This window comes from Rhipicephalus sanguineus, chromosome 6, assembly GCF_013339695.2.
Source record: "Rhipicephalus sanguineus isolate Rsan-2018 chromosome 6, BIME_Rsan_1.4, whole genome shotgun sequence".
Classification (NCBI taxonomy): domain Eukaryota; kingdom Metazoa; phylum Arthropoda; class Arachnida; order Ixodida; family Ixodidae; genus Rhipicephalus; species Rhipicephalus sanguineus.
Genome location: NC_051181.1, coordinates 165,361,111 through 165,379,947, shown reverse-complemented (window position 1 = coordinate 165,379,947; position 18,837 = coordinate 165,361,111). Strand labels below are relative to the sequence as shown.

Sequence of the window (18,837 nt, the reverse complement as noted above, 5' to 3'; positions counted from 1 at the left end):
ATCCGTGTTCGTTATATCGAGGTTTGGGTCTCAGAAGTTTTCCAGAGCTGCAAGAACAGTGCCACAATAGCAGTATAAGTGAACGCTAAAAGTGCACCTTGAATTCTTTTAGGGCTTCCATGATCTGTTCTGAGGTGTCCTTTGTTGTAGGCAGGAAAATAGGCACAGGCACCGGAATGGGAATGGGCAGTGGAGTTGGTACAGCATAGGAGAACATGTGCATGGGCGTTGGAACATAGATTGGCACAGGAACTGGTATCAGCCGTGCTGGACCGCCCTCTGAGCCAGTTTGGGTTTGCATGTCTGTAAAAACAAGAGGCACCAGACATTGCCACAAATGGTGTTCCAGCACTCGTGCAACTTCTAGGCCACATACACATCCAGCAGGAAAAGCATTTATGTAAACTTAGGGCCTCATGTTGCAGGCAGCAAGCCATGTAGAATTACAGTTTTGAAGAGGTGAAAAGTGTCAAATAATAGACATCGAAAAACGCTGATAACAAATGCCCACAACAATCCCATGTGGAGCTTATAACAAGCAGTCTTGCTGTTCAAGTGGTCACAAAATAAATCATGCCTAAAGCATTCATCAATTGATTGGGAAGCCCAGTGAAGTAGCGCTTACCAGACTGCGTTTCCTTGTGGCAGGGTACAGGTCGGCAGAACGCAGCCTTGGTGACCATCTGGGGACGACACAACACTGCCTTATTGCGAAGCAGCTTGGGAAAGGGCAGCTGGATTATCACTTCCCGCTCAGACTGGCCAGCGGCCACAGTGGTAGCATCCTTCGCTGACTGAACGTTCAAGGCGAGGGTGTTGGTTGTCGTGACAACAGGCACAGGCAAAGTCACAGAAGTTGCTGTGGTTGAAACAGCAATGCTTGGTGTTCGTGTGACGACTTTGGGCGCAGCATCTGTGGTACTATTTGATGGCGTAAGCACCGAAGCACTCACCACCTGTTCGGAAAGGCCTTGGTTGAAACGCGCACACACTAAAATGGCATTATAAGCAATAAGGTTTTTGACCATATAATTTATGTGCTCTGTAGAGGCAGCAGTAGATTACAAGGATTAAAAAAAAAATGGGCCTCTGGAAATTGTGTGTACATGAGGCATAATTTGTGATATAAACTACTCCTCTCTTAATTTATTTACAAGACTTTGTCAAGACATGTCTGCCTATTGAACCCACTCATTTCTGTGGCACCAGGACAGAAATGAACCTCTTTAAAACATCGGCATCCTCCTAAAGAACTCTGATGGAGTGCAGATGCACACAGGGAATTGCAATGTGGTTTTGTGAGTGGAGTTGCCAGTGTAAGTGCTCATCAGAGCTTGTGCCACTACATATTGCATGGTGAACACTAATCACAATATGAAAATAAAAAGATAAGTATTCTGTGGCAAGGCACATCACAGTCTTTTTAGTCTAAACTGCAAGAGTGTGCTCAACCTGGTTGGTCCACCATATTCTGTTTGAGTTACATCAGAGCAATATTGGTTCCTACACCTACAGCAGAGCTAACAGCGCTAGTCCTGTGTTCTTTCTTGTCCGCATTCACTCGCTTTTAAGTAACATCAGCTTTAGTGCCTAGATTCAATCTGATATGATGTGGCTATGTTTAGCCACTGTATGTAACAGTGAATATAAAACTTTGATATCGTGTTTCAATCCATGAGCACTATACACCAAGCACTCCTATGTACACAGAACAATCAGCATACCAGGTCACACACACATGCCGAGGAATTGCCAAGGAACATGCACCAAGAAACTCCAATGTAAATCTGTGCAAGCTGAATGCACTCAAAAAGTGTCCCACCTTTGGCATGGCCGTAAGGGTGGGCGGTGTTCGCACCATATTGGCCGGTGAAGTGCTCATCTCGGATGCTGACTGCATGGAAGTGGGAACAACCGTTGTTGGGGCCAGTGAGCGTATGTTGGTAATCACAGGTGTGCCCCCTGCTTCAGCAGTCGCCTGGCTCTTGGCTGAAACAATACAATTGTCTCACACTGCTGTCTGCTAATGTGCTAAAGACAAAGCACAGCCAACAAGCTTTTTGATGGCAGCCAAAAGCCAATCCAAATTATGAGATCATGGGTATATCCACCAGGGTTCATACGAGTTTCAGAGAAAAATTCATGATAATCAAGAACTTTCCATCTAAGCTTTTTCAAGGCTGCAGAGCAATATCCCATGCAGCACACATTTACTACAGCAATGGTTCCAAAACAACGACAGCTTCACTGTGCTACTGACACAATAACTATGTTGGAAATATACAGCCTTTCTGGGACTTCTTGTTGTAATGAATAGACGAAACTTATCATACTATTTACAAAGCGTCGCACACATTTTCCGGTAGTAGAACGTCTGCAGTACAGTACACTTGTGTTGGGTGATGTTCATAAGTTCTCCCACTTTACTTTTTCAAGTACTTCAAAAATATTGCCATGAGCCAAATGAACTTCAACTCTGTACAGTGCTTGCTTGAAAAAAGAGGCAAACAAACAAACAAAAAAAGCCCCAGGAGTACAGCAGGTTTTGGCATAATGTGCTCACTGAATAAGCCTTAGATAAAATGCAGGACAAAAATACGAACCAACGAGTGAAGAAGTGAAACAAACTGTAGAGAAAAGTAGTAACAGGGCCTTTAGCTTGTACGTATACTTCTTTATGTTACCGTGTTACCGGAAGAAGTCTGCGCAAGCACGGGCCTTTATGGAACGTAGACTTTTACGGAACGTAAACTACTCGCCGGATAGACTTTATGTTTACGGCCCTATCTCGCAAATCCACCTTCATTCGTAGCTACTCCCAATATCTACTTTGCGGAGACTCCAGCCACCGAGTCAATATAGGCTGAAATGCGAGCGCCAACTGCGATCACCTTGTTTCAGCCGGATCACTGGAGCTAGAGCGACCTAGAAGGCTGAAGCCGTAAACGTGAGACAGGAGAGGCCTAAAGCCTCTGACCGGCTGGATAGGCGCCGCCATCTGGCGGGGCCAAGATGAGCCAGACAAGCACAAAATTGTTATTGCAGAAACATCGTGCATTCTACTTCCAGTGTAAATGCCTTGCAGCGGCATAATGACGATTGAGTTGCCTTTTTAATCATTTTTTCCCTCAAAAACAGTAGGCGAAAACAAACGTGTCCATGACTGTTGTTGCACGAAGCGTCACCAGATGTCGACACCATTGTCTGGTAACCCGGTATTCCTACTCCCTTTTGTGTATACCGGGATACTGCACACGCTAAAAACCTCTCATATAATTTTGCCGCAGCGGTAATTCAATATTATCTACATTAAATATAGTTTGAGTGCAGTTGCCATCATCCAGTGGTGCAACAGCTGAAATAGGATTTGGAGCAATTTTTGGAGCAGCAAAATGTTGCTTTTGGAGCACAAAAATCCAAACTTGGAGCAGGTTAGGAAAAAAAAACTGAATTTTTCAGCACGAAATAAGTTGGGAGCGGTATAACAAAGAAGGCTCATTTTTAGAAAACAAAACAAAAATACATACAAACCATTCGACATCAGCTAATTCGTGCACAGTGCATGTGAACACGTGCACTACTTCAACAAAAGCCCCACAGTGTGAACAATGACTAAGTCCACATTAGCATTTGCAGGGCCTGTCAAATAATTCGACAGGCACTGTAAATGCTAATGTGGACCTGCGAACCTGGCAACCTCGAAATTCGGGAGATTCGTAAAGCAGAAGCAAGTGGGGGTGGCGAAAAAAGAAAACTGGCGTATATTTTTGTAAGTTGTTTCTCAAGGGCGTAGAAACGCCATACACGGCAGCTCGAAATGATTGCCAATAATTTTTAGATGTTAGCGATCATACTAGTGCTCGTAATTACACGGCATGTGCACAAATGAGTAATTAAGGAACAAAATGTGCTGTGTCGCTGACAGCTAGTATTAATAGCCAATTCTAAATCTCGGTACGCTTTTCCGCAGTACACCAGTGTACTGCAGCAAAAGTGGCTTAAGCATTCTGCACGCAATAAAACAAGCATCAGGAAATTTGAGAACCACTGTCTGCTTTTATTGCGATAGCAGTTATATGGACACCGGACGGGCTTTCGCCGTCATGTCCCGTATATAGTCCAAATTGATAACATCCTCCCGCGCATAGTATGTTCTACCGCGGGTAAAAGTGCGCGAGTGCGAGCGACGAACGTGGCTGAAGCAGAGATCAAACGAGCCAGGCCATCTCTGTCGCTCGGAGGGCACATGCAATAACATCACTCCGCTTGGGAGGCCTGCCATCGAAGCAGAGAGGAAACGCCCCGCCCGTCTTGAACGAGCATGAAAAGACGCAAGGGGGGTAGTCACTAGAGCAGCAACTTTGAACTTTGATTCAAAGGGTGTAGTCGTGAAAGCTGGCGCGCGCGTTATCTCGGCAGCCATCAGCAGGCATCTCGTATACTGTTCTACATGCTGCGCTCTCAATGCGAAGACACGGTGCAGAAAGAGAATCTTTCCCTAGAGCAGCCGTATTCTCTTACACCAATGTTTTGTAGAGTTACGCGAGATCGGATACAAAAGAGTTTGCTGCCAGCCTCACTTCATATAATATTACAATTTGTTGCTATCACATTCAATGCTTCGCCCTCGCAGTGAAACTGTGACTTTTTTCTTTCCTTTCGCGGGAGGGGTTAGGGTCTGCATTGGATGATGATGCCCACACTGCAGATGACCAACGCGGCCTCCATTTCTAGCTAAAATTTGCGCAACTGAGAAAATTTTGAAGCTGATCGGGCCTCTTGGCGCAGTGTGGCGCAATTTCAACAAATTTCACGGTTTTGGCTCAGCTTGGCGCAAAAATAAGGAATTGTATCAAATTGGCGCAATTGGTGCAGCTGTTGCACAGCTGCAGCATCGTTTAGTGGTTTGCGCAAACATAAAGGTATACGTTTACGTATGGGGAGCTAAAACTTTTCTAAAACACGTGTTCCGATGACATGGTAAACGCAATCCGATACTCCGGTAATACGGTAACATTAAAAAGTATACATACAAGCTAAGAGTCCCTAATAATATCTGGGGTTTTACATTTTAGAACCACCGTATGATTACGAGGCACACTGTAGTAGAGGGCTCCGGAACTTTCAACCAGCTGGTTTTCTTTAACGTACACCTAAACCTAAGCACACAGGCCCCTAGCATTTTGCCTCCGTCGAAATGTGACCGCTTTGGCCGGGATCGCATCCATGACTATCTGGTCAGCAGCCAAATATAGAGAAAAGTAGCGTAAACAGAAAAAAAGAAAGAAGGCAGCACTGAGCACTGGTGCTGCTCTCTCCCACTGAGGGGTCTTCCAGTTCTGCGCACGGCACTTGTAGAGGTTTTAGATTCTGATATAGTCAAATTGCTCAGATATATTGAACAATGGTATTCAGTTTTCACATCATTGGAAAAAGACTAGGCATGCAAACATGGAGAAAAGAGAGAAGTCAAGACACCACAAACGCCATGTACCAACTAGCTCAGCTCTCTGCTATTTCGAGTCATTGGAAACATTCCTGCCAACGAAAGAGCACTGCTTTTGCATACACTGCCACACAAGGCATTGAATCGGACAGGCAGTGCATGCCATGGAGGATAAATGAGTAAAGATTGTGTGCATCGAGATCTAAAGCAAGGGTCTTATTTGCACTCCATAATGACGAATTTGTCTTAATAGGCCTCAATGCAACACAGGCATACAGTGTGGTGAGCCATACAAACAGCAGTACCAGTCATGCAATAAAGTGACTACCAGGCACTACTTATACCTTAAAGGGACACTAACGTGAAACAATGAATTGGTTTAGATTGATAAATTTCACTCTGAAAGCTCTAATGTAGTTCACTTCACCATCATAGCTTCAATAATAGAGGAGAAAACCAAGAACAAAGTTTCATTATTAAATTTCGCGCCTAAAGCTCCACATGTGACGTCACGGATTTCAAAATGTATCCGTATTTTGGCAACATTGCCTCAACAAAATTTCCTGAAACTTGGTATATTGTCTCTCAGTGCCTCAGAGGACAGTGCACTTCATTTTTTACCGATTAGGAACTACGTAGGCAATGCCAGAAGCCATCAAAATCGATGACGTCATGGTGATTGATGCAGGAATTTCAAGGTGGGCGACGCCACCCGCACTTTCTTTTTTCCACGTTTTCTCGCTTACCACCCATCTTCTCGTGGCAAGCTTGGTGATTTTGGTATTGCGAAAGAGTAATTTACTAATACGAGAAAAATCAGTGGTCTCTTTAGTGTCCCTTTAACAAAAAGAATATTTATCAATAACTTAAAACTTAGGGATGGGCGAATATTCAGGCGCTTTGAATTTTCAAACGAATATTACAGTATTCGAATTTGCTTTGACACGAACTTAGATTATTTGAAATTTTGAAGTATTCGAAATCAACGAATATAATTATATTTAAGTGCATATAACCCCTGTAAAGGCAGTTTCATTGCAGCGTGGGGGTGCTTTGCCATGAAACCATCCACCCAGGGAAAATCCGCACTGCTGCAAAGCCACGCTACAAGTTAAACGTACTGTCGGCCGCAAAAGTTTGCGGGATGTGCAGCGCGTGGCCAAGCGACGGAAAACTGCATTGCTGCGTCACCTAGGCTATCGGCCGCATCCTCTGCCATTAGATCCGGCAATGGTACGTTGTCTAAACACGCCGTCGCTAATCGCCGAGGCCGATAGCCTCAACACCCGCCGCATCACGGTAGGTGACGTAGCAATGCAGTTTTCCGTAGCTCCGCCACGCGCTGCAGATCCCGCAAAATTTTGCGGCCGACAGTACATATTGCCTGCACCTCAATTAATTATTTCTTAAGTTTAAAAGCATGTTATATGGGCTTGTATGCTCTAAGTATACTAATTTTTTAAATGTCATGTGTTGTACCAGATTTACCTTGCCCCCTACTGCTATACAAATCTTGCTACTAGTATTCAAAGTTGCTTCCACTTCACTTCGAACCAAAAAAGTGACATTCACACATGCCCAATTCCAATTCTTAAAAATATTTTGCAAGTTAGTAACGTCAAGACAAAAACGCTTACTTTTCTTTATAATATGTGATACACACTAATCGAACTATTCAATTTGAAATTATTCGTCCAAATCACTATTCGCTTCAAACCTCAAACTTACTATTCACCCATCCCTGCTTAAACTACGTGTAACCTCCAAATTTGACATGTCAGAGTTCAATTGTATCGTTTCCAAACGTAGGAGTGTGCCGGGTCCACATTGATCCACGATTGAAAGCAGGTACTATTACATTCGGACAGATTTTATGAGGTATAACTTATTCAATTCAGGGGTGCAACATCGCCGAAATAGGATTTGGAGCAATTTTTGTAGCAGCAAAATGTTGCTTTTGGAGCACAAAAATGCAAAATTGGAGCAGGTTACGAAAAAAAAAAAACGGAATTTCTTAGCCCGAAATCCCAAATTTGGAGCAGTACAACAAAGAAGGCTTACTTTTAGAAAACAAAAATATGTAAAAACCATTCAACATCAGCTAATTCGTGCACAGTGCACTTGAACACTGCTATTTCAATAAAAGCAGTGTGTTGAGCCACCCCACAGTGCGAACAATGACTAAGTCAGTGCGCACAATGACTAAGTCCACATTAGCATTTGCACGACCATTCAAATAATTCGACAGGCACTGGAAATGCTAATGTGGACTGCGAACCTGGCAACCTGGAAATTTGGGAGATTCGTAAAGCAGGAGCAAGTGGGGGTAGCAAAAAAAGAAAACTGGCATACACTTTTGTGTACTGTTTTCCAAGGCTGCAGAAACGCCATACACAGCAGCTCCAAATGATTGCCAATAATATTTTAGACGTCAGCGATCATACTAGTACTCGTAATTACACGGCATGTGCACAAATGAGTAATTAAGGAACAAAATGTGCTGTGTCGCTGACAGCTAGTATTAATAGCCAATTCTAAATCTCAGCATGCTTTTCCGCAGGACAACAGTGTACTGCGGCAAAAGTGGCTTAAAAAGCGGTCTGCATGCAATAAAGCAAGCATCAGGAAATTTGAGAACTCCTGTCCTTTTCTATTGCAATAGCAACTATATGGACACTCTCGACGAGTTTTTGCCGTCATCTCCCGTATAAAGTCCAAATTGATAACATATCCCTGTGCATCGTATGTTCTACCGCAGGTAAAAGCACGCGAGTGCGGGCGACGAACGCAGCTGAAGCAGATATCAAACGAGGCAGCCCATCTCCGTCGCTCGGAGGGCACATGCGATAACAACACTTTGCTCGGGGAGCCTGCCATCAAAGCATAGAGGAAACGCCCCGCCCATTTTGAAGGAGCATGAAATGACGCGAGAGAAGAATGGGGGGGGGGGGGGCTATCGCTCGAGCAGCAACTTTGAACTTTTATTCTAAGAGCGCGGTCGCGATCGCTGGCGCGCGCGCTATCTCGGCAGCCATCAGCTCGTATATCCTGCTACGTGCTGCGCTCTCAATGCGAGGACACTGTGCAGAAAGAGCATCTTTCCCTGGAGCGGCCATATTCTCTTACATCAACGTTAGTAGAGCTAAGGCTGTTTCACATGCCGCGATTGCAGCGAAGGAAATCGCTCGGTTTGTTCTATTCGCTCTGTTCGCAACCGCCGCTAATGCCGGTTTCATTTCACATGAACTATGAATGGTCTGCGATTTTCCCTCTGCGACTGGCGCGGCGCGCAAAGTTGCTTGCTGCTAGCGTTACTGTATATGCTACCTTTAGGTAGCAGAGTTGCGCACAGGTCTGGCTAGCAACCACAGCTATGCGGTGAAGTCGCACTCCGTTTGTAAAGGCGACATGTCTACCGTGTCGCCAATTATCATGTCTGGCGTGTCGAAGACCAGCGATAAACATTGTCTACCAATGTCTAGTGTTAATTTAGTTCGCTGCAGCGGCGGCGTCGAAAAATAAAAAAAATTGACCAGAGCGTCAGCTTCTCCGCAATGCATGGTTGCTTGCGGCGTTTGGAAGACAGATGCGCAACTCTGCGACCTAAAGGTAGCATATACAGTAGCTCTACTTGCTGCCGTTGTTTGTGGCAGACTCTGCATAATTTTCGAATGTAATGTAACACTCTATGCGTTATGATATTCTTAACTTTTCATCACCGGTAGCGAGGAGCTCGCGTGTCTTGTCAATTAGAAACACTTTCCAATCTAAATTCACTTGAGAATACGGAACAACGGCCATAACCAAAGCAAACTCACTAGTGCAGTCTCGACGGCTCGGCCGGGTCGGCGCAATTTCAACGGGTCCCGACTGAAAAATCGCTCCGCCGCTGCGAAAAGAGCGGAAAATTGCCTACATGTTGGTCGCTTGCTGCTGACCGCTGCGGCGAGAGTGATGGGCCGTTTTTTTCGCTGCGATAGAATTCGCAGTCTGAAAATCGCTCTGTTTTGCGTCATGTGAAACGGCCTTTACGCAAGATCAGATACAAAAGAGTTTGCTGCCCCACTTCATATAACATTACAATTTGTTGCTATTGCATTCATTGCTTTGTCCATGCGGTGAAACTGACTTTTTTATTTACTTCCGCGGCGGGGTTAGGGTCTGCGCGTCTGTATTGGATGACGATGCCCACACTGCAGATGATGAATGCGGCCTCTATTCTCGCTCAAATTTGCGCAAGTGAGAAAATTTTAAACTGGTCGGGCATTTAAACAAATTTCACGGTTTTGGCTCAGCTTGGCGCAGCTGTTGCATCCCTGTCAATTCAATGGTTTTCAAAGCCATGAAACATTCAACAGCCATGAACCTTCAACGGCCATGAAAAATATTCTTTTCAACGTCAAGGGTTTTGAAGGGTTTCAAGGACCTGTAATGCACTCTGTCTCCATGTTACCCTTGTGGCCAGTAGTGCGACCAAAACACTCACCAGAACATGCAAATTCCTTCGCCCTCATTTAACCTGTTGACAAAGGCTATAGCAATGCAAATGACAGTTTTGAAAATGTAAGCAGCACTTGTGCTTGGACAGTGCTGTCATACGAGAGCTCAAGAGCCCTCTGCAGGAGAAAGGTAGGAGAAAGGGCCACGAGTCGTGATTCCCCTAATTCCACTGTAACTCACAGAAATCTGCAAACTCAGAGTTTATGAAAACCCACACACAATTCGCACACAGGACCTGGCATGAAGTAGTACTTATTGAAGCAACTTTCCCCAGTAGGTGTAACTAGAGTTCTTCAATCATACGAGTAGCAAAACTCCCCATAGGCTCCTGTATCGAAACCCGAACACGCCATTGGCTGAAATCGCGGAGGTCTGTTGATTTTGGCACCACCTGGAGACATCAACATGACGACATGGGCATGGCAGCGAAAAGCCGACAACATGGATGGCTCACGCCGCCCATGTCATCGTGTTCGTGTCTTTCTTGTGTGTGTTGTCTTTACTAAGGGCAAAATGTCACAGTAAGGAATGCCTCTACCAACTAGGCCAAGAAGAAGTTCTCCTCAAGTATCTTAAACCTTCCACCACCTTGCAGGACTCAGCAGATCCTATTTGCAATATACTGTAAATGCTCCGACCCGACAAAACAATGTTATTAATATCAACATAAAGATTCCGCAACTCAAAATATAGCTGCTCATGAAATAGCTGTGGCTCAGTTTCCACACGTTATTGATAAGAGCCTGGGAAGCAATCAATGCCGCTTGTTTTACTTTCTTGAAGTCTTATTTCTTGTCAGATCGAAACACTCTAAAATGGTTTGGTTTGATCGTGTGAAGTGGTAAAAATCCAGGTTTGCTGATAGTTTGCCTTTATCAACATTTTGGCTTTGATCAGGTCCACGTACGCTGCATCGGCTGCAAGCACCGTGAACCACACAACTAGCCGATTTTTTCGGAAGCTTGGAGTGCTTGCAGGCAACACATCCTCAAAGAGGGTGGCCATATGCAGATGTTCAACAATAATGATAAAGTGCCAAATGCGGTATTTTTAAAAAATTTTTGTATCTATAGCAGGATGCAGTATCGCAGCTCTCAATGCAGACCCGAGAGTTGCAGGAAGGGTGGTCACCCTAGTTGAAGAGTTTCACTGAGTGAAATTTTAGACGACATGCCTCAACATTACTTCTACGGACCAAAAAGCGATACTGGTTTTCAAATGTCCACCTCTTAAAATTTCCTGGGGAGAACACTGGTCAGCAATTACTGTGCAAATTACTGTGTGTAGTGTACCCGGTTTGCTACCGGGTTGTACCCGGTAGCAAACCAGGGTAACCTCCCTGCCTTTCGTTTACCTCTCTCTCTTCTTATCTTTTCCAATGCGTGTGAATGTTCAATCATTGTACTTCGAGACTAAAGAATACAAGTAAATCAGCAATTTCTTACGTCATTTGTCAATGAAAGCACGTCACAAGGATACGCATTTTTCTCTTTAAAAAATATTTAGCGCCTACCGCAGCTCATTTCGTGCTCAAATGTTTAGAAAGGTACCATATTATAGCCATGACCTTTCGATGTAGCACTCAGCATTGTTACTTGCCTAGTTTGTCAAGAGAAAACTGTGCCCTTGTCTTCATCGAAGCTTAGCTAACACCCCCAATCAGTTCTTGGACACCAATATCGAAGGCAATACTTTGCTTTAACGCAATGTACTGACATGCGAAAAAAATTTCAATATTCGCATCGAATATGCATGTTATTGTTTGAATATTTTTCTATATAACACTTAGTATAGTTAAATATTTTGTTTGCTAAGAAACTGCTCAGTTGCCTACTTTTGCAGTCCTCGTGATGAGTTATCATCAAAAAGTGAGGGCTACGCCTATTTTCGCATTTGTGTGGTGGAAAGCATAGCTTTTGAGGTACCGTATTTACTCGAATCTAACGCGCACCTTTTTTCCGGTAAAGAGAGTCCAAAAATTGCATGTGCGTTAGAATCGAGTACCGAAAAAAAAAAAGAAACTCGGTTATCGTATTGCCATCGGCATTTCAAAATGGCCGCCTCCTACGTGCCTTGGCCATTTCTGCCATTATTGTTTCAGTTGGTACGTGTGCTGAGGAGATTGTCATCCCGTTCTGCGTTCGCATCGACAGCATGGAAGTGCCGACTCCAAATACTCGACGAGTGCACCACGATGCAGCATTTAAAAGAATAGTTATTACATGTGCAGAGACGGACGGAAATCGGGCCGCATCGCGGTCATTCGGAGTTCCCGAAACGTGCGTGCGAGACTGGCGCAAACAGAAGCAAAAGATTTTTTTACAGCAAAGCTTCACGAAAAGGTTTCAGTGGACCAAAGCAAGGCCGGTTTCCCGAAATCGAAAAGCGTTGACAGCGACAAGTTGTCCGACAGCGACGAGGACTGATCCATTACGCGACTCGTATCACCGCCGTCGTGGTGACAGTTTTAGCGGCAATGCCCGCCTTTTGACTGTGTTTTACTTTTTTGAAACTGTAGTTCTTTAAAACCCAAATACTTGTCCTTCTGAATGTGCGAAGTTTGACTACTACGGACTTTTTTTTATTCTTTTCTCTCACAAAAAATGGGTGCGCATTACAATCGATGTATTACTTTTTTTTTTTTGGTCGCGGCAAACGGGTGCACGTTACAATCGAGGGCGCGGTAGAATCGAGTAAATACGGCAGCCAGTTCACCAGCCACCTTTTTTTCTGCACCAGCCACATGCTCAAGGCTGTAAAATCCTCACGAAATTCTTGTTAAAGGTTCAACAGTACACTGACCAGTGAGTCCTAATTGTTCACCGCAAAAGACTGGCAAAAACCTTGAAAAAAAAAATCATAAAATTCCGCCCGGCGCCTTTACATTCCTACACGCAGTAGCTCAACAGCGCATTTTCTCGCCAAACTATGCTACCAGGAAAAAGCATGGCACTGCACGTTTGTGAGGTCTACTGATGCAAGTTCACTGAAATACGGCCATCTGAACAAAATTAAAAAGAGAAAATAGAGGCAAATGAGGATCTTTAGCTCCCAATACCTTTGCACCTTCTCTTGAGCCCATTCAAAAAGGTTGAAGCATGGATTCACTCCAGCAAGAGCCAGTGGTAGAACTCACCTACTGTAGGCTGGCTAACAGTGGGTGATGAGGTGGTGAGCAGAGGCAAGTTTTTAAACTGGTTCTGGAATGTGATGACACACTTGTAGGAGCAGAAGTTGCGTATGGAAGCATCACTCATGGTGAGGTGGTACTGAGCAGGCAGCATCTTGAAGCAGAAATCGCAGCGAATAATCCGTGCTGATGATGCATTCTGGTTCACACGAAACAGATTCACGCAGTTCAGTGAGCAGAAGAGGTGACTGGTCGTTGCAGACTCCACCCGCTCGATCATGTCAAAGTTGTACTTCTTCACCTGTGAGACGAAAGGAAGACAGTACACTCGTAAAACAGTTCAGTGAACAACATAATGACCCCATCAGGTGCCATGTGCACAGTGCTATATGCTAAGAAAATGCCTCAAAATAAGAACCAATAATGAAAACAGTACCTTAAATGCCCCACAAACAGGTTACGACACATGAACCTGTGTTACAAGATTAATTGTGAGTTAGAGGGATCACAAGATGTGTTTGTTTGGACAGTGTATGCACTCTATAGACTCGCTGCAGTTTTACCAGTAGAATAAGTTCTGGTATACACAAATATAAGAGGAACTGGGTGGGGTGTTTGCACCGTCAGTGTATACTGCAGTTTGGTTTGGCAATTGTGTCCTGTTTGGTCTTTTACTTTTACCCACAATAAGGAAAACATATCAAGTCAGTGTGAAATGCAGCAATCCCAAAATACACAATTTTAGTTACCTGCATGCTTCCTGTAGAGCAGAGATTTTAGTGAAAAAGAAAGGAAACCATAGCAACAAACGAGAACCCACTTTTAAGAGTGTACTGTAAAAACCTAAGAAACATTTGTGCAGGAAGACAATGGCGACAACAAAGCACGCTCAGACTGTTTGTTAACCCCTTGAGGGTTCTTGACAAACTCGCCTTCTCATGTGTATTTCTTCACTGCTGTATCGATAGTATTCATTTACTGTACGGATGCCTCAATGTGGATTTCAGTCGTGTTCACCCTTCACAAAAATATGCAACATCTGCTTCAATGACTTGTTTTACAACACAAGGTTGAACAAATCTGCTTTAACAATGTTTTGTACGTGCATGCAGTGTCATGTTGTGCGTTTCAAAAAATTATAAAGATTTAAAGCTAATGCTCGTACTTCTTCTGACTTCCTGGTGCTGCTGCCTGCTCCATCGCTCAGCATGGGGTTACGATTTTGTGTCATTGCTTGTTAATGCTTTTTTTCAAATTAGCTGTGTTAACTTTGACACATTGCATAAGTTGTGACGTGGCGGCATGCACTAAGCCACTGTTGACGAAATACCAACATTATCAATCATTGATGTAATAAATGAAGTGCCTTTGATGCATTTGTCAACTTGCGTTCCAATAGGGTTTGTATTGAAGGTACGGCTACTGTCGTACCTTCAATATAAAGAGTGTACGTCTCAGGGAACACAGAAGCTCTTTGAAAAGTACCCCTATTCCCACTTAGTGTCGCACTGCGATTCATGCCATTGCCAACCCGTTTGAGAAAGCAACTATTTTGCTCCGGCATCCTCTTCAAACTACATGCGAAACTTCAAAAGTGTTATCACATTTCTAGGAATGCAGATCTGTGTATAAGCCAACCATTGTCATTACACGACTGTGAATTGAAGTCTATTGATAAATCGCAGACAAGTGCCATGATTACGCACTTCGCATGCTGCTCTTGTTGTCAAGATAATTTTTTGACACACGCACTTTTTGAGCATAAATATGTTCTTCTAAACCAATTAGTGAAACACGTATGGAGTGGTTCTTCATCGTCAGTTGTCTGTTCCTGCGCTTCCAGTTCGCTGAACGAGTAGACACCTCTTTCACACGAATCAGTGCGACACGAAGGTGAAACATGTGTTCACAGATGCAGTTGCATATGGATTCTACATCAAGAAATAAGATTATAACAGCACAAGTTTGCACTGTGTCTATTGGTATTTGGCTGCATGGCACCATTTGACATGGATGCACCCTCGTTAACACCTAGTTATCTCCATTCGGACGACTAATGCTGACTGTCATGATCAGCTCTTTGTGGCAGCTAAAATACTAATTTGCATAACACCTGGCTTGCGGTCCGCTGCAGCGAAAGGCACACGATTTGTGGGTCAGTACTCGTCTTGTAGGTTTACTTGACACACAGCACCCTTTTGATGAGCAGCATCTCGTCGGCGAGTCGCTTTGGCGAAGATGTGAGCATTTTGGTCTGGCTCCAACCAGTGTCTTTTGCAATCAGCTGAGTTCTGACATGCTCAGCTTCACGAATGCCAGAGGCAGAGTTGGTAGTATGCACCCTGAACATGTGAATGCATTTTGATTCCTGCTGGAATGTCTCTCACTAAAATGTTCACTTTCACGAGATTCACCCATCAGTGTCATTGCCCTTCTGCAGCATTTAAAACAGCAGTATTCTTACAAGGTTCCATCACAAGTGAATCAGTAAACGGAATGTAAAACACTGTTGACACATGCTGAAGCTGCACTTCATAGGCAACAAGGCACCACAGGCTAAACCATTGCAAAATACAAAGCGGGCACAGAAGCTGTACCATCACCAAAGCAGACCTACATCGTGTTGGAGCCTCCACTATGTTGATACGGCCAAAGTGTTCACTGTTGGCACTCATTAGTGTCATGATGCAGTACTTCACTTCACCGCTCCTAGATGGCGGTACCACCCTATCAAGAGTGGAGTGAGAGGGAGGTGGTGTTAAGAAAGAGTATAAGGTGCATTCATGCCACCTGGGGTACATGCGTTGGTGGCGCAGTAATTAGAGTGCCTGATGCAGTGATTAGAATACCGTATTTATTTGAAAATAGGCCGTGCACAAATAGGGTCAACACCTATATACTGTGCTCTCCAAATAATAAAAAAATATTCAAATATAGGTCGACCAATATCTTCTCAGAAACTGTTTCAGATTTCCGTGAGCAAAAGCATGGCCTTACAGATCTGCATTTGCTATTCGAAGATACACGTTTGACGTACTTAATGCATTTGGCAAAAGTAAGGCCATCAAGAGCTGTGCCTATTGTCCACAGTTACTCATCATTATTGTAGGTGCTTCCATGCTTCCCGCGGTCTGATCGCATTATCTGTGCATCTCTTGTGTTAGTAAGTCGTCGTGCAAGTGTGCTGCGTATGTTTAGTGATTTAACGCTTTTAACTGTTGGCAACGACAGAATCGTATACTGTAATTATGGTTTCGTGGTTGACGTCATTCTAACCTCCATGTTTTTTTCCTCCAGGAAATATATCCAGCCAAAACAGATGAACACAGGAAAGCGGCTAGGAAGGAGAGAGGGAAGCGGACTAGCCGCTTTCCTGTCTCCTTTACCGTTTTCTGTGTTAGTCTGTATTTGGCTGGATATATTTCCTGGATGCAATGCACCAACTAGCCCAACGAGTTATACTAGAACATGGTTTTTTCCATCTTGGCTGATTGTGCTGGCATCTGCAGCTAACGGTGACAAAGTCTGAAACGTGGTCAGCAACATATGCTGTGACCTCTGAACATTTTTTTAGAGTTCTTAATGCTATTTTTCCTCTTTATTTTTGTGCTGTGTTAATTTAGTGCAGATATACATATGTAACATATCAGTGTAGATGTTGCTGCTTGAAAAACAGCAGGCACAACCGTAAAACTCCATTAGCTCAGTACTATTGCTAATTTTGATCACAAATATAGGTCGAGTTTCTTTCGTCACAAATATATGTTGCGATATCTAGTTATAGGTGACATTTCCAAAAAAAAAAAAGGTTGACCTACATTAAAATAAATACGGTACGTGTGATGGCATAATTTTTTTAAATGTGACTTGCTGTTACACACAAGATATGAAATCCTTTACTGCCAGTTCCATGGAAGCACACCATGGAAGTTAATGTCGCAGAGGCCTTGGAAGCCTTGAAACTCACCTTGCACCATGCACAGGGCACTATCTTCCTGTGAGACAGCACAAACAGATTCACACAGGCCTTAGTGCAGAACTGCAGGCAGATGTTGTCGTAGTACAGAGAACTGCACTTGTCGGCTGCATTGTCGTACAACTTGTGGCAGTTTTCACAAACAATCATCTTGATTTTATTTGCATAACGAAATTTTGACACGCACGTGTCACTGCACAGACGATGAGATGCATCATTAAAGTCAACCTGCAAGAAAGCAGGCAAAATTGTAAGAAACGATCACTCTACTGTTGTTTGCTTAGGAAAGCCAACCAAATCCTAAAGAATAATTTTTGCTCAAACTTCCAACAGGAAAAAGAAACAAGCTCTGTGCACAACTGTTCCCAGGGAGCCTCCGAGCAGTTGTGCACAGAGCTTATTTGTTTTAACCTCGAATTTTTGGTGCGCTAGAACCAAACTGCTCAAGGCCTAAACATTTCCTCTTAAATCACTGGCCACCGCAACCCAAAGCGATGCTTAAAGGGACTGTCTACCGTCCTTCATCGCTTTTCTCTTTTGTACCGCAATATAAAGCGTACCGTCTGATGTGTCCAACCTTGCAGTGGTTTCTCTGGAAAGTGACAGTCCCTTTAAAGGGACTGTCTACCGCTCGGAAAATTTTTTCTGATTGTGGTGCAAATGAAAAGATCATTCTTCACATCGGCGGCGACGAGCATGCTCTTGTCCCATAAAAAAGGAATTATATTTTTAATTTGATGTTGAAAATCGTGAAAGGATGACTGCTAGCGCCAACCGACACCAATGTGGTTCAATCTACTGGTAGGACAAGAAATCCTCACAGGTAGACTCACTCTGCCTAAAAACAAGCATGTATAACTTGAAATTGTATTTTACACACTTGAGGCAGCTTTCGGTTGCGTTAGAGAGTAATTTCTTGCTCTTTTTTTTTCTCACGCGTCCAAAAAAGCGCCTGGTGGCGCTGCTTGTGGCGCCGCCTTCGATTTCGTCTGCTTCAACTCATGCGCTATGCCATGCGGCCCTCCATGCTGGTCGTACCGTGCCGCTGTATTGTTGTTAGGATGTCTCACATGTGCTGCGCTGTGAAGGCGTGTATTTATCGTCTCTTTTTGATGAATCAACTTGGCTTGGATTGAGGCAGCAGTGCTAAAATAAATGCATAGACTGCGATTACAGAAAACACGTGTTCTGTAATCGTGTAATAAGGCTTCACTTAACCGCTAGCGCGCTGAAAACGACTGTTACATTCATTACATTAGTGCTCAGCAAAAATAAAGTAATCCTACAGAAATCACATGTGCTTTCGGTTTTAATTTTTACCGCCACTACAATCGTCATTGCGTCTACCAACCAGTGTTGTGGGCATGTTTCACACCAATGGAAGAAGACTGAACGCAGGTAGAAGAATTCTGTTTTAAAAATTTCTACGCACTTTCCAGAGAAACTGCTGCAAGGTTGGGCACTTCAGACTGTATACTTTCGTACAAGAGAGAAAGGCGATGAAGATCGGTAGACAGGGAGACATGGGTCTTGAAAAGTGTGTTTTTAATAGTTGGCTGAATAGAATGAAATTTAATACACTTATTCAGTTTTTTCTGCCGATTCCAAATCTCTGAGTAGATTTTTAATAGCTGCATTAGAACAAAAGATATGCTAGTTCTACAACGTTTCCTAGCATAATTTTTACGGGGATTTTCGGCAACTTCTTTTCATCAAACACAAAACAAAGTATGCAGCAAGATTGCCAGAAAGCTGGTCTAGCCGATGATGCTATTTATTTTCTTA

At 43.7% G+C, this 18,837-nt stretch overlaps 1 protein-coding gene across 2 annotated transcripts in view; it reads right to left on the bottom strand.

The window, feature by feature from the left end:
• Positions 1-18,837, bottom strand: part of LOC119396994 (zinc finger MYM-type protein 4) — a 96,697-nt gene that overhangs the window by 42,623 nt on the left and 35,237 nt on the right. For both annotated transcript variants that reach the window (XM_037664398.2, XM_037664397.2), the window contains exons 8-12: positions 17,044-17,280; positions 13,083-13,377; positions 1,823-1,989; positions 626-956; positions 98-303 (exon numbers count right to left, since the gene is read on the bottom strand). In XM_037664398.2, the coding sequence (XP_037520326.1) occupies positions 98-303; positions 626-956; positions 1,823-1,989; positions 13,083-13,377; positions 17,044-17,280 (1,236 nt within the window). The remainder of the gene's footprint in view (positions 1-97; positions 304-625; positions 957-1,822; positions 1,990-13,082; positions 13,378-17,043; positions 17,281-18,837) is intronic.